Here is a 14,389-nt window from a genome sequence, read left to right on the forward strand (position 1 = left end):
CCCGTAGGTAGACTAGACTTCCAGTCTCTTTGTCAGGTTTGGCCACGTGACTTCTTTGGCCAGCGGCCTATGAGTGGATTAACATATGCTGGGTCAGGGCAGACCCTTTAAATGCAATTGCTCTTCACCTCTGCCAGAGGACAGGCATGGCCAACATGCAGACTGCTCCCTGGACTGAGGGGACACACGCGACAGAGCTGCACCTTGGAGCAGAGCTGTGGTGGACCCGCGGCACGCATGCAACACCTCAGCGTATTAACCTCTGAGCAAGAAATAAACTGTTACGTTGTGAGCATCTAAGATTTGGGGATTCTTCTCACGGCAAAGCTAGTACAATTTCAGATTTAAGTAATTTCAAAAGACCCACTTAAAAAACGAGCTGCAATCAAATTAAAACACAAACATCCATCATCTTAACAGAATGTTTCGTATTTTCCAATAAAAAAAATACTTTCCTGTTGCTGTTTCACTGAATCCTGTTTGTTACTTTGTTAGGATAGGCAATGTGCTCTCCACTTTGTGGATCTGCGAGTAGGTGGGACTCCCCAAGGTCTCTCAGACAGCAGATGGCATGGCTTCCACTCCACCTGGGGGGGGTGGTAAACTGTGCCCCGGTGATGCCTAGGATTCCACTGGTTTGGAGGTTCTCTTCTGGTCAAGGCTACAGTCAGCTTCACTTGTAGATTCTTGAGTTGCAAGAAGGGAGACGTAGTGCATACAGTAGTGACCACTAAGGATGAGTCTCCACCTTGTTTACAAAAGGAAGAAAAGGACATTCTTTTCTACATGCTGCGTGGGGGAGACGGTTCTGGAGTGCTCATACATGAGTTTAGGGATTGTATGAATCAGTGTTGTTGACCGTAAGTGGGGATGGTATTAGAAATATTTACCAACTGGAAGTATACAGTTGCCAACCAAGAAGAAGGGATTCCATGATCTGGTGCATCTCTGGAGGAGGGTCTGTCTGTGTCAGACTTTCTGGACCGTAGTGAGGACTCCATCAGTGGGAATGGTGCTGGAGGGAGTGGATGTGTATTATGGCCATTCAGGGTGTTTAATTAACCTGCGTAGAACTAGATGAATGTTTTAACCATTGGCACAACTGAACCGGTGTATAATAATTAAGTACCAACCATTGTTGCAAGAATAAAAGTGAGTTATTGGAAGGCTGTCCGGCAGCTCCCATAATTAAAGAAAACCGTGGAGAGTCGGGCCTGGAAAGGACTCAATGAGGTGACGTACAGACAAGCTCCTGCCACAGGCTGATCGGGGTCCCTCTGCTGTGGCCCCCCTGGGCTCAGCTGCCTCACCAGTGGCCCTCTGTCTCAGTGCAGGTGGAGCCCATCACCTCCAGTTACCCTGGGACCAGAGTCTGAGCGGAGCCGTCTAGCCACCTGCCCGCTTTTAAGCCACGAGGTGGCAGGGAGAGAAAACGTCTTTCCCTCTTCACTCCCCACCAGCCTTGGCGTTACCGCCAGCAAGGGGAGGTATGTGGGTGCCTGGCGGCCGGCACAACAAAGATTTTCTTCAGAAACTGGACTTCACAACGGCTGGCTTTCTTGTCTGTGTCTTCCACTAGACAGTGCATTTTGAGGACAGGTGGTGCTCTTCACCTTGACGTACACAAACCCTGTTGTGTATTTCCATCATGCCCTGTATTTTTCCTTCACAAATTGTACCTTCATATTCCATATTCATCTTCCATGACAAATATATTCTTTTTTTTTTTTTTTTTTGCGGTACGGGGGCCTCTCACTGTTGTGGCCTCTCCCGTTGCGGAGCACAGGCTCCGGACGCGCAGGCTCAGTGGCCATGGCTCACGGGCCCAGCCGCTCTGCGGCATGTGGGATCCTCCCGGACCGGGGCACGAACTCGCGTCCCCTGCATCGGCAGGCAGACTCTCAACCACTGCGCCACCAGGGGAGCCCATGACAAATATATTCTTGATGAATGAATGAATAGGATACATTGCCCTTTACTATATCGCCTCCTTTGGGAATGTGCTTTCCTAGGGCTGCAGTAACAAAGTACCACAAACCGGGTGGCTTAAGCAACAGAAATTTATTATCTCACAGTTACGGAAGTGAGAAGTCCAAGATCAAGGTGTCTGCAGGGCTGGTTCCTTCTGAAAAATGTGAAGAAAATATGTTCCATGACTGTCTCGCAGTTCTGAGTGGTTGCTGGCAGTCTGGGCATCCTCGGCTGTTAGAAGCGTCACCCCGACCTCGGCCTTCATCATCACATGGCATCCCTGTGTGTGTGTCTGTGTCCAAACTCCCCCCTTTTATAAGGACATCAGTCATATTGGAATAGGGCCCCCCCGGCCGCATTTTAACTTGATTCCCTCTGCAAAGATCCCATCTCTAAACAAGGTCAACCTCCAATACGTGTTGGGTTAACATCCAACGTATCTATTTATTGGGGGTCACAATTCGACCTATCACAGGCATCATGTTTTCTTATTTTCAGTTTGTTTTCTACAATTTTGTGAGTTTTGGCAGTTGATACTAGATATGGACATTGGTAGTCCAACAAAATTGATACGATAGGGAAAGAGAAGAAGATTGATAAAAGGACAGTAACACTACCTTCACCACCACTCACAGGATAAACAAAGTGAACCCCAGCTTGGAATATGGGGTGAGGTCCTAGCACGGTGCATGGCCGCTTTGTGCTGACATGGATGCTCCTCTGGCCTCGGGCTTTAGTCAGTTCGAGTCAGCCCGCGATATTGATCCCCTTCCAAGTGACCTCCTGGGCTGTACCCCCCTCGGGTCCCCATAGGCACATCTACAAGATCCATCCCTTCTTTTTCCTGTTAGAAATGGTTCTGAAAGGAATGCAGATCTCTGTACTATTTTCATTTAGAAAGTAGAAAATAAAATCTTTTGCTGCACCTCTAAGTTTTGCTCTCTCATTAGAGTGGAACGGATCACTGCTCATGGATCAAGTGTTCTTCCCTTGTAAATGGCAGATGTAAGTTCAATGGTATCAGATCAATACCAATTTCATATTTAGGCCTGGGGATTATTCACTGGCAAGGCAGGACCAGGCAAGCCATTCTGTCTGTTGCTAGAATTGCTAGTGAATGTCCCCCATGGGAGGCCAGTGGGCCAAATGTTTCCCTAGACAGCATCTTTAGGAACTGGACCGATGTCTCTGTCAACAGGAGAAAATACTAAGGTTGCACCCATGGAGAGGAATTCTTTCTCCATAGATTTCTACTAGCCATAGATCATAGATTTTTGTCTGATATCATGACACGTGACGAGAAAGAAGTCAAAATAACTGAGGCAGCAAACCACCTACGGATTGTGAGTGGTATGTGTCCCACCTAACGTGCGGGTTGGTGGGGCCATCTGCGAGCGTGCTCTGAGGCAGAGGCTCTGGGTGCAGCACGAAATGAACTTGGGGTTGAAGGAAGAGGAATATGCAGTTGTTATGAGACACACTTCTACCAACTCACATTTCCACCTGACGTTTCTGCAAAGCTCTGCTGTATAAATGACTTTGGATTTTCTGACAGAGCTTGGAGATAACAGGTAACTACACCCCAAATGAAATGAATTGACTTTTCTTTAGGCCTGTGGATAGAAAATTGCTTTTTCTTTAAAACTGGCATGGCAAGCTCTGCTCCTGGTCATGGATTAGTTCCCAGGCAGCAGCGGCAGTTTAGAGGGAGGCCGGATGGCAGGGTCCTGTGAGGACCTGGGGTGTGTTGGGAAATGGCAGACACCTGGGTGACTCTTGGGTGATGGATGGGGGCCTGGAGCCTGGAATCTGGCTCCACTCCACTGGGCAAAGGTCAATTCAACAAGAGCCTCAGTCAAGTTAAACTTTATGAAAATGCCTTTTTATGTGTCAGAACGATGGATTATCAGAAATTTTACATGCTTTATCGGCACTGCCCCCAACACCCCATTTAGGACTTGTAGTTAATATACGTGTTCTAAAGTCCTTTTGTAAATGGGCGAGGAAAGAGAACAGGTGGAGCCTGTACTCCGGGGACACTCCTGGTCCCATGATTGGGGGCAGTCCTTCCATCTTTCCGAGCCTCAGTTTCCTCAGACGGGTTAGACAGTCTATAGATTTCCTGCCAAACTACACGTTCTAAGAAAGCAGTGCTGGTGGAACTTGTGCAGTAAAGTGCGGACCAGTGACTCACCGTTATCAGTACAGGGGTTGTTACGGAGATTCACTTGTGAGCCTTCTGCAGACTTTTTCCTCTCCGGCATCGTTTGGCATCTTCCCTGCTCCCAGCGTGTGCTGACACTGTGATGAGCACAAAGACGTTTGGAATGAGGCCTTTGTGTGTGGGATTAAGTGTCAGCCTGCCTGCATCGTTCCACATGTGCCTGGGGGAGCCTAGGCTGGCATTTAATTTCCCATTAATATTATACTCTTCGGGAATGTCTGGAGTCCAATCTGCTTTTTTCCAGAGTTGTACTTTTTTTCATATTTAAAGACATCTGGGACGTTCACACTGGAGAACTTATCCCACAGCCTCAGTTCTGTCCGCTCTGGGAGTGCGTGAGAGATGCTGGGTGAACCGTGACATGTTTCCACGTCAGACCTTGGTCTAGTCCACTGACCTGAGACAGCTGAATTCGTGATACTGCTCAAGACCCACTGTTGAAGTCGGTGTCGTTTGCGAGAAGTTTCTGCAAGAGCTGTGGTGCCTGTCTTCTAATCAGGATGCAGGGGGAATGTCCATCTTCTAGAACTTTTGGTCTCTGGCTGACAGTCTGTTCAGCACGGAGGATGCCTGTGATCTGGGAGAGTTAACAGTCTGCCAAAACCTAAATTCAGGGGGAAGATCTAAGGAGAATTAATGATAAGAAAAATGTGGAAGGGATCATATTAATCAGTTTGCAGTCACTCAAACTTCTAAAAGATTTTCCTTTGAAAACAACTAATTTGCACAGCCTCTCAGCCCATAATGAATCTCCATTAGTTATCAGACGAAATTTCACGTCAGAAATCCTGTGCTTTAAATACAAGCTTTGAATCTTCACCGCCATTTAGTTGGCTTTAGTTCACGGAGACAGACTCATTTTCTCTTTCTGTCACCCCGCCTCTGTGAAGAAATAGTTGCAAAGAGACGTTTCCTGCGTGACCCGCTTCAGGGTGACTTTATCAAGACCACTTTCCCCGAGGTTCCTCCCTAACTGTATTTCAAGAACACTTCTTTTCCAACCAAAGGGTCATCAAGGTCACGTGCCTGCAGCTGGTGCACCCGTAGCCAATTACCCCGGATTAGCCTGAGCTGGGAGCGGGCCTCTTGCAGGAGCTGGGGAGTGGGGGACAGCTAGGGACCACCTGACCTTGAGCCGGTGGAAGGGTGGGGGGGCGTCATGGAGTGAAACAGACCCCAAGACATGGTAGCTAGCATTCAGGGTTATGCCTGTGGGTCCAGTGTCAGAACTGGGTCTGGGGAAGGGGTTTTAGATACACAGACCTTTTGTTATCATTTAATCCCTATTTGTAAAATTCAGTTTACACAAAGGACCCCTTAAAAGTCTATTTAGTGAAATTTGGCTTTTCCCTAAATGATAGAAGAATCTTAGCAAGATTATGACTCTATGGCCCACAGAGATGGCCCAGTTAAATTTTGACTAGATTGAAAAATAACAACAACAAAAAACCAAACAGGACCGAGCCTTTCGTGCCATATTTATTCTTTGCAAAGAAGGAAAAATGCCTCCAAATCAACGGCATGTTCAAAGTCCTGACCTGGTTAACACAGTTAAATCTATCAGTTTGGAGCACGTGTGAAAAATGTAGATTGTACGTGGCTGGATTAGATCGTGGTGAAGGCCTCTTCAAGCAGAGCTCCATAAACTCCAAGGGGTCTGCAGGGGCTTGCAGGGGCTGGTGCTGGGCTCTGGGAATGAAGAACAGACTCTGATTTCACAACTGGATCTTTGCTTCCCTCCCCCCTTTGTGTTATACATTGTGAATATATTAACAAAATCCTTTATATTAGAGTGATTCAAATATGTAGGGCATCTCAAGTGGCTGTCAAGTTGGATCTGGTTATCAGAGGAAAAATGCATACAGATGTTTACTCACTTGACTTGCTCTGTTTAATTCTTTGTTGCATGTACCTGTTTGATCTTAAATGAACTGCAGGGCTTCCCTGGTGGCGCAGTGGTTGAGAGTCCGCCTGCCGATGCAGGGGACGCGGGTTCATGCCCCGGTCCGGAAAGATCCCACATGCCGTGGAGCGGCTGGGCCCGTGAGCCATGGCCGCTGAGCCTGCGTGTCCGGAGCCTGTGCTCCGCAACGGGAGAGGCCACAACAGTGAGAGGCCCGCGTACCGCAAAAAAAAAAAAAAAAAAAAAAGAACTGCAACACCGTTCATGTCAGCTAGTTGGAGATTTGGGGACAGATCCTAAAGATATTGAAAACTATTTACTATTGAGGATAAACTCTGCAGTGTGTTATGGATCTTTACATTGTCTTCTTGACAGTCGAGAAGAGTGAGGCCCAGAATTGCTAATTTTTTTTCTGAGGTTACTCAGTAGCTAGTAGCAAAACCAGGACAAGAACCTTCTAAGCCTCCACTGACCACCGTTTTATTCCCGTACTGACTTCCTTCTGAAGCTGGAATTGCTGATGCTGTCCATCCGAAGTAGAGAGCCCTGCAGAACTCTCCCTTTATTGTGTTTCCTAGTTGCTCAAAGTTTTAGATTCAAGATGTTCTTTGAAAAGAGAACTTTCCTGAAGTAAGCAAGAATTCCAGTAATGCCCCAGGCAGACTTTTCTTTTGGCTTCAGCTTACTACTGACTCATGTCCCTTGATAACTGAGTTCTTGTTTACCAAGAACTTTAATTATTTTCATCATTGGTCCTTCAACTGTTCTTTGGCCCGATGTGTCCTGTTTTCTTAGGCGCTTGGCCGCAAAACAGGCATCCTGAGAGCCAGGAGGCCAGCTCCATTATTCACTCTCTTCTAAGCCAGAGCTGAGGGTGGCCCAAAGATGTTGTATCTTAGGACAATTTTCTTGGATCTTTCCTTATGTAGAATTTGTAGCAATGAATCATTCAAAATAGTTTCCTTCCTTTGTGACTTTCTAAGAGCTGGTCTTAGCAACAAGGAGAGCGACTCAGTAGCGTTTGGAAAGGAATGGCTCTGGAAGATGATGACAGCTGCTCCTCAGGGGTCTTCTGCATCTCATATTAAAGGGAACAGAGGAGGGTGAGCAGAGAGGAAACTGCTGGGTGATAGAAACATACGATGTTTTTATAGGGACAAGTGGTACCCTGGGTTTCTCTCATCAGCAACATTGAGCCTCTCCATAGATGCCTATGTAAGTGATATTCAAAATAGGTAATAATTAGTGACAGAGGCACTGGGCATTCAGAGTGGACCCTTCCAGAACATAGTGCTGTCGGAGAGGGTTCTTGAAGGTTGTCTGCACCCTCCCTCCCCCAGGAATTGTCTCTTTAATTTTTGAATCATGGGAAGGTCCAGGAGGTTCTAGAAGAGGGACTGAAGTAGCCTGTGGCAGTGGCCATTTAACAACCAGAAAGGAAAAATTAATATTTAACAATCTGACCAGTCATGCTCAGTTGGGTGCACTGGCTTTTGAGAACCGATTGTTAAATTTTCAGGAATTTTGTGAACTGGTTTTTAAACAGCAATTATTACGCATTAAATAACGTAAACTTACAGTTTAAAACTGTATTAAAAATAAACAAAAGTAGTAAATACCCCAAACCCTTCACTTCCTAATTATTTTACTACATTTTTCTATTATCTGTGCTCGCGAGGTCATTCACGCCTGTTGCACGAGGATGGTGGAAACTCTGCACAGGGTTTTGCAGTTTCACATCTCTTCCAGACTCCTTTAGCACATGCTTACACCCCAGAATTGGCATGAAATTGGCAAGGTTCCCCCCACTCTGTTAATTGTCCAGCTGGTTGATGCTGGCTGGAGGTCTGCCCTGCTCCTTCTCTGGATTTCTTTTTGTGCTGGGCCTTCTCTGCTTGGCAGGATTTATCAGGTAACCTGGCTGCCAGTGTTACTAAGATACAGGCCATGAATTGGGATCTTGTGTGGACCATGGGTCATCTAATCACTAAACATACTAGAACATCTTTTTCTCCATTCTCACCCCTCTTGATACAATTGGTCAGTCTGTCTTTCTAAAGCTCTCTCCTTCCTCAACTCCTTGGCGATCAGATTTTACTCATTCTTCTAACTCTCTGACAGCTCTTTCACTAATCATAATTTCTGTTCTCAAAACGAGGTGTTAGTCAAGTTTCTTCTGCTCTGCTCCCTTTTGCTCTGTCCGGACAGTTCTCCTCCAGACTCACACAAAAGTCCGTGGTGTACCAAACAACGCAGCATCACCAGTATCGAATCTATTATGTCTCTCCTGTCCAAAAATAGAGACTTTGATTTCTCTACATTTATTCATGGAAGCCTACATTTCCCTAGTCACTCAGTTTTAAAAGCCTTGTATTCTCTTTAACTCCGTGTGACATAGTTTTTGTGCTTCTCTATGATTTCCCCTCCAGATTATAAGCTTTCAGGTAAGGTCTTTATTAATTGTACCCATCACGCCTTCTACACAACACCTGGCTTAAAAAATACTGAATGTGTTTTGTTAAATTTAAGGGGTAGGATTCATTTTGAAAGTGACCGTACTGTCCTAATGTGTCTTATAATGGCGGCGGCGGGGGGGTGGGGGGGCAAACTCGCATTTCCCCCTTATTTCCAGTGGACAAGGTTTTATTAGAAGAGGGGCTTTTCAACTGGAGCCTGAGTTGAGATTCAGATGAGAACAGAAGTCCCATGGTGGTGATGTGAAAGGAGACATTTCATTTATTTTGCTTTTGGAGACGGAAAAGGGATTGGCATGGGTGCCTGTGAGTGGACAAGATGGAGAAATGGCTTCTCTGGCCGCTCGTTGTGAAGTCTGGTTCCCCACAAACAGGGAGCCTGTCAGCAGAAGGTGAGGGGAGATTCCCTGCCTTCTGAGTGCATCAGCCTGGCAGGGTTTCAGCCGGTTCCCGTGGTCCCTGCTTACATCAAAGTCTGTGGGAGGGCAGGGATGAGGCGTGAGTCACCACTGCACATTTCTTAGAATTCTCCACGGCCCAGCTCTGTCCCCAGGGCTCAGCACTTGCGGTGCAGAGAATCCACGTTACGGATTTAGAATAAATGGAATTTTCCTTATATCCTACCCCTTTTTCTTTCTAACCTGTATTTTAGGTGTCCATGTTTATCTGAATTCAATTTTAACATGAAATCCTTTGAAGATGAGGTTATTTTCACATTGACGAACTTGTGGGATTTTCAAAGAAAGAAGCGTACATATGGTGGCTGTTTGAACGAGTGAACACAGAGATACGGTGAAGGTCAGAGGGAGGGCAGAAGGAAACTGTGAATCTCTATTAACAAATGCAGAAAAAAACATGCTTTCTGAAAAGATGAAAGCAACCCCATCGTCAGGGTGTTTCAGTTAGGATCGTGACAGAAAGGAAGTTCAGCATCTGTGCAGACTGCCACGTGGTAGGATCGGGGTAAATAAACACATCTTCAAAAACCTTTCGTGTATGTGTTTAATGTGAGCGTGCTAGACATCTCATCACATGGTAGAAAATTTACAATTTCAATAATACCCACCATTTACCAATTAGGCATTTACTTCTTGCCAAGCACTCTTCTATTGTATTATCTATAATTCATAGAATAGGTAATATTTCACATGCTTTTGCTCAGTCCTTCCAAGAACCTCAGGATTTGTGTTGTCATCCTGATTCACAGGTTCACTAAGAACCTTGGCTCTGAGGTCTTTCCGTGGAGGGCGGGGGTCTGAGCCCCTGTCCAGCCGATGAGGTCGCCCATCAGCTGACTCCCAGCTGGAGTGGTAGGGCGTCTCCTGCAGATGCTTGCCTTGGCACGCTAAGTAGCTCCTGAGACAAGTATGTGGAAGCTTTGCTGGAGAAGCCCAAGCACATATCGTGTTCCGTCGGTGTTCTTGGAAACTCACAATCTGACCTTTTTCAAACATTTTTCATGCATTTCACCAGATAAATTGGAAGTTGTGATTCCTATTCAAAACATCCTTGAGAAGTGGCAATAACCATTTTAAAAGAGGTATTTGGGGTCTGGGCTTTTGTTTGGGGAATAAAACATGCATTAAGCGCCAATGTATGTATTCAACAAGCTTATGTTGAAAGCTGGGTTTATGAAGCTTCGTCTGGACTCTTAAAACAATATGCAATTCTCACCCGGTATCTTTCATGTAGCACAAGGCATTTATCAGTCTCTGATGTGCTCGAGGAGACTGTCTGACTTCCCTTTTGTCCCTTCTCTTCCCTCTGGCTCTGCCCAGGAGAGGAAAGAGCTGTACAGGCACATAATGGTGAAGGGCCCCCTGCAGACCCTGAGGGGAGCCCTGAACAGACTGGATGGAGGCCCAACTCCACCCTGTGACTGGTTAATGCTGGGATTCACAAAGCCCAGACCACTGCCCTCGGTTTCACTTTATCCAGCGTCCCTAGATGCACCGTCGCCCTCAGTTTCGCTTTATCCAGCATCCCTAGATGGATCAGTCTAAGGCTTGGGCCTTTAACCACTCCAGCTGTTTCTCAGAACAGCAGAATAACCACTGACCAGTTCACGTCTCCCATTCCCATCCCGGTTTCTGAGGCAGTGAGGTGGTGCCATCTCGCCCACTAAGGGCTTTGCGGGGGGCTGCAGCTGATCCCCATTGGGGCACAGCTGACCTCGCCTCTTCCCCCATCTCCTCCATCCCTGGGGCCCAGCATCCCTGGCCACGACTGAACCCTGAAGGCTCCGTCAACACTGTGTCCTGGAGGGACGTGGCAGAGCCTTGTTTAAGGGCAGAAGGACAAATACAAATTAGAGATAAGAGGCTTAATTCTCTCTGTTGAAAATAAGGGAAGAGACTTCTCTGTCTCCTTTTCTTTTTAGATCAGTCACCTTAGAAAACGTGCCACTGTAAGTACTTTCTCCTCTCTCTGAAATGTGTGTAAATCCTTTTGCAGATGAGGTAGGTCTCAGCCAGCTTTAGGCTGCAGGACTGTCTTCCTCCAGGACCAGGAGCCATCTCTTGGAAACGCGGCTGTCTTCACAGCACCTCTGTCTCCCAACCTCTGCGCCAACTTCAGTGGGGCCTTTGCTCCAAGTTGCAAAACCACTTCCTGTCCTAAGGGTATAAGTGGCTTGTTTCTCCTCTGAATAAAGCCTCTTAGCTAACACAGATGGTCACCCCAATTACCAGGCGAACCTAGGATGAACTGTATGTGACCGTGGTGCTGTCTAGTCTTCTCTTTGAGGACTAGTTATCGGTTACCTTGAGAGCATGTTTGTAATGGGTTGTAGCTGCTTGGCTACATGAAAGGTGAGGTTTCTTTCTGTCTTTGCAACCTCTTAGCCAATCGCCTGTGACGCGTGTCACCTTCTGGTTTAAGGCTTATTCAATAATAAGAATGTCTCCTTTCTTTTCTACCTTTGTGGAGTGGGTTTCTGGGTTGGGAGGACATTTTGTTCTTACCCATATCTTCCCAGCAGGAGATGGGGTGTAGCTGGAGGAGTCCAGTCCAGTTGGCAGAGAGGAACTGCACTCCCATAGAGCCTTAGAAGGTCCTCGGCTCTCTCTCTGGACCCCTCCCTTCCCAGTTGGCATTGAGCGCTGTGTCACCACACCGTGCTCTGGTCCTCCTTGTCCCATCACCCCGAGACCGCCACCCTCCAACCAGACTCCTGAGCCTTCTTTCTTGGACACTCTTTGAGAAAGGTGGTCTGTGCCTACTTCCCTCATTTACTGGAGAGGAATCCTCTCCCCGCCGTTTCTTCAGTCAGCTTCCCCCATCTTCCAGGCTCCCAGGGCACATAAGTAAGTGACTGATGGGTGGAATGTGTCCCTCCCAAATCTGTATGTTCAAGTCCTAACCCCCAGGCCCTCAGAATGCACCTGTGTTTGGAGAGAGGGTCTTTTAAAGAGGTAATCAAGGTAAAACGAGGTCATTAGGGTGGGCCCTATAGAGGAGGGAAAAGTCTTCCTTCTACCCTTCTAGGTTCTGTGCCTGGTCTGCAAATTAAATTGGCATAAGATTGATAAACAGGAAAAAAAAGTCAATTTAATTATATATTTATGAACGCACAGAGTTTCCCCAAAATGTGAGACTCAAGGGGGCGGGTGCCCAGATGATTAAGACATACGCCACCTGAGCTATGGAAAGGAGGAGGGGCTTGGAGCTTCTGGGGGGTGGGAGAGGCAAATTATGGGATGGGGAGGAAATGAAAAGATTTGCCTTGTTCTGGAGATAGAAGTCTCTCCAGTGAAAAACGCGTCTCTGGGAGTAGCTCTCACCCTGGTACAGATACCTTAACTAATGGAAATTTCCTGTACAAGAGGAGAAATTTATACTTTATTTTAGGCAGGTGAGGGGGAGTTAAAGAGCTTTCTCTGTGTCTGCTGGTTCTCCATTGCCTTTAGTTCAAAATGATCTATACACCAAAGTGACATATTTTGGGCTGGCGTGTTCTGAGCCCCTTTAGCCCTAATCCATTATGGCTGGTGTCCTTATAAGAGGAGATTGGGACACAGACACAAAGGGACGACCATGTGAAGACACGGGGAGAAGACGACCGTGTGCCAGCCAAGGAGAGAAGCCTCAGGAAAAAACCAGCCCTACTGACACCTTGATCTCGGATCTGTTCTCCAGATTTGGATAAAATAAGTGTCTGTTGTTTAAGCCACCCAGACTGTGGTGCTTTGTTAGGGCAGCCCCAGCAAACTCATACTATGACCCAGGAGCATTTCTGGGTGATGTTCTCTTGTAGCTTATTTTACTTATGGACAGGTATACTTAGTCATATGAAGCCTCAGACCCTCCAGTTTTCATAACACAAAAACTATCAGTGTGGTCATTTCCTACATGTGTTTGTCTAAACTAGCTTCTGATGCCCTCTCTCTTTTTTGTCTTCTGTTTCCTATAGGCACGTCCAGAAATTCCTCCTCCGTCCTGTCCTGTAAGTGGCCCCAAGATGCATCTCAGAACGGTGAGCATCAATGACTAAGGAAGTCGGTGGGATTCTTAGAACGCTTTTGCTTGCGGTCTGTATCTTTTCGAAACGGGGCATAGTTTCTGTCGGAACTGATCCTGAGTTTGACTGTGTTACGGGCGTCGTGATGCCTCTGTGTCAGAAGCTAAGCTGTGGAAGGTATTTTCTATTTGGTTGTTACCTGGAATTACTTTGTTGTGTTGATCTGGGGTTGACTCCAGCCCCCTGTTTAGAATAGCTCCCTGGGGGGCCCGCCCATGCCGACGGGGACCTTGCCTTGAGTGGGCAGGAGAGTGAGGATCTTGCTGCACCTGGCTGACGTGCGGTTTGTGAGTCACGATGAGCTCACTCCAGGCAGGAATAAAGCATTGGTTAAACTGCCATTTATGGGAATCGTTAGAGTCCTGCTGTACAGGCTTGACTGCTTGGTGCTTAAAGCTCGCATCTCATTTGTGATCCCCGGTGTCAGGAGTTTTGAGTGGAATGTAGCCTGTTGCTTCCCCCATGTAGCCTGAGTTTATTAAACTGCCCCCATTTTCTTATGCTCGGAGACGGTGGCGGACACAGCTGGTCATGGAATGGCAGAGATGATAATAACATCATTAGATTAGAAACCAGGGCAATTATCCAGTCACATTCCTTTGTAGAGCTAGCACGAGCCATGGTGGTTAATACTCAGATGGCATCTTATTAATTAGCGATTTCCCCTGCTTGCTAGGGATGATGCTTCATGAGTTCTAAATGCGTGTGAGCACAGATAATAAAGAACTGCCTCAGTATTCCGGTTACCATGCCAACTATCTTATATTCATTTTCTGATGACACTCTTGATTGATTCTTTAGGGAGCTGTGGCTACCACACAAGAGGAACACAGTCTTTTTTTCCTGTTGCTATCTTGACAACAACATTTCTCTTCTGTCCAAGGGAAACAGAAGTGCGTCTTCATGGTGGCTATTATTTCAACCTGAGCTTGTAAATTTTATTTTTAAATATTTTTCGGAATTAAACAAATTAATTATTGCACTGATCAAGATTTTTCACTGGTATTGGGGCTTTGCCTCAAGGGAACAATCCGAGCCGCCGTTGCTTACGTGATCCGCTAGATGGAGCAAGTGAGAAAGTATTTGCATTCAGCTTCCAAAACGGTTGAAGAAGTAAATAATGGGGCTCTTGATGGGTCTGTGAATAAAGTAATGACTGTTCGCCTTTTCCGACAACTTTGGTAGAGATCTTGGGAATGAAAGATCGGCTTGACAGCTTCCGGTCTGTCCAGCACAAAATCAATTACGCTTCTAGTTAGACACATCAGGAGGAGACAGACTTTTGATTCAAATTTAGG

At 46.5% G+C, this 14,389-nt stretch overlaps 1 protein-coding gene across 1 annotated transcript in view; it reads left to right on the forward strand.

Moving 5' to 3' along the window:
- Positions 1 to 14,019, forward strand: part of FBXO15 (F-box protein 15) — a 192,476-nt gene extending 178,457 nt beyond the window's left edge. The window contains exons 10-11 of the mRNA XM_032653944.1: positions 12,984 to 13,046; positions 13,893 to 14,019. Of these exons, the coding sequence (XP_032509835.1) occupies positions 12,984 to 13,046; positions 13,893 to 13,949 (120 nt within the window). The 3' untranslated portion in view covers positions 13,950 to 14,019. The remainder of the gene's footprint in view (positions 1 to 12,983; positions 13,047 to 13,892) is intronic.
- Positions 14,020 to 14,389: the final 370 nt, after the last annotated feature.

The sequence above is a fragment of the Phocoena sinus genome, chromosome 14 (genome assembly GCF_008692025.1).
Source record: "Phocoena sinus isolate mPhoSin1 chromosome 14, mPhoSin1.pri, whole genome shotgun sequence".
Lineage (NCBI taxonomy): Eukaryota > Metazoa > Chordata > Mammalia > Artiodactyla > Phocoenidae > Phocoena > Phocoena sinus.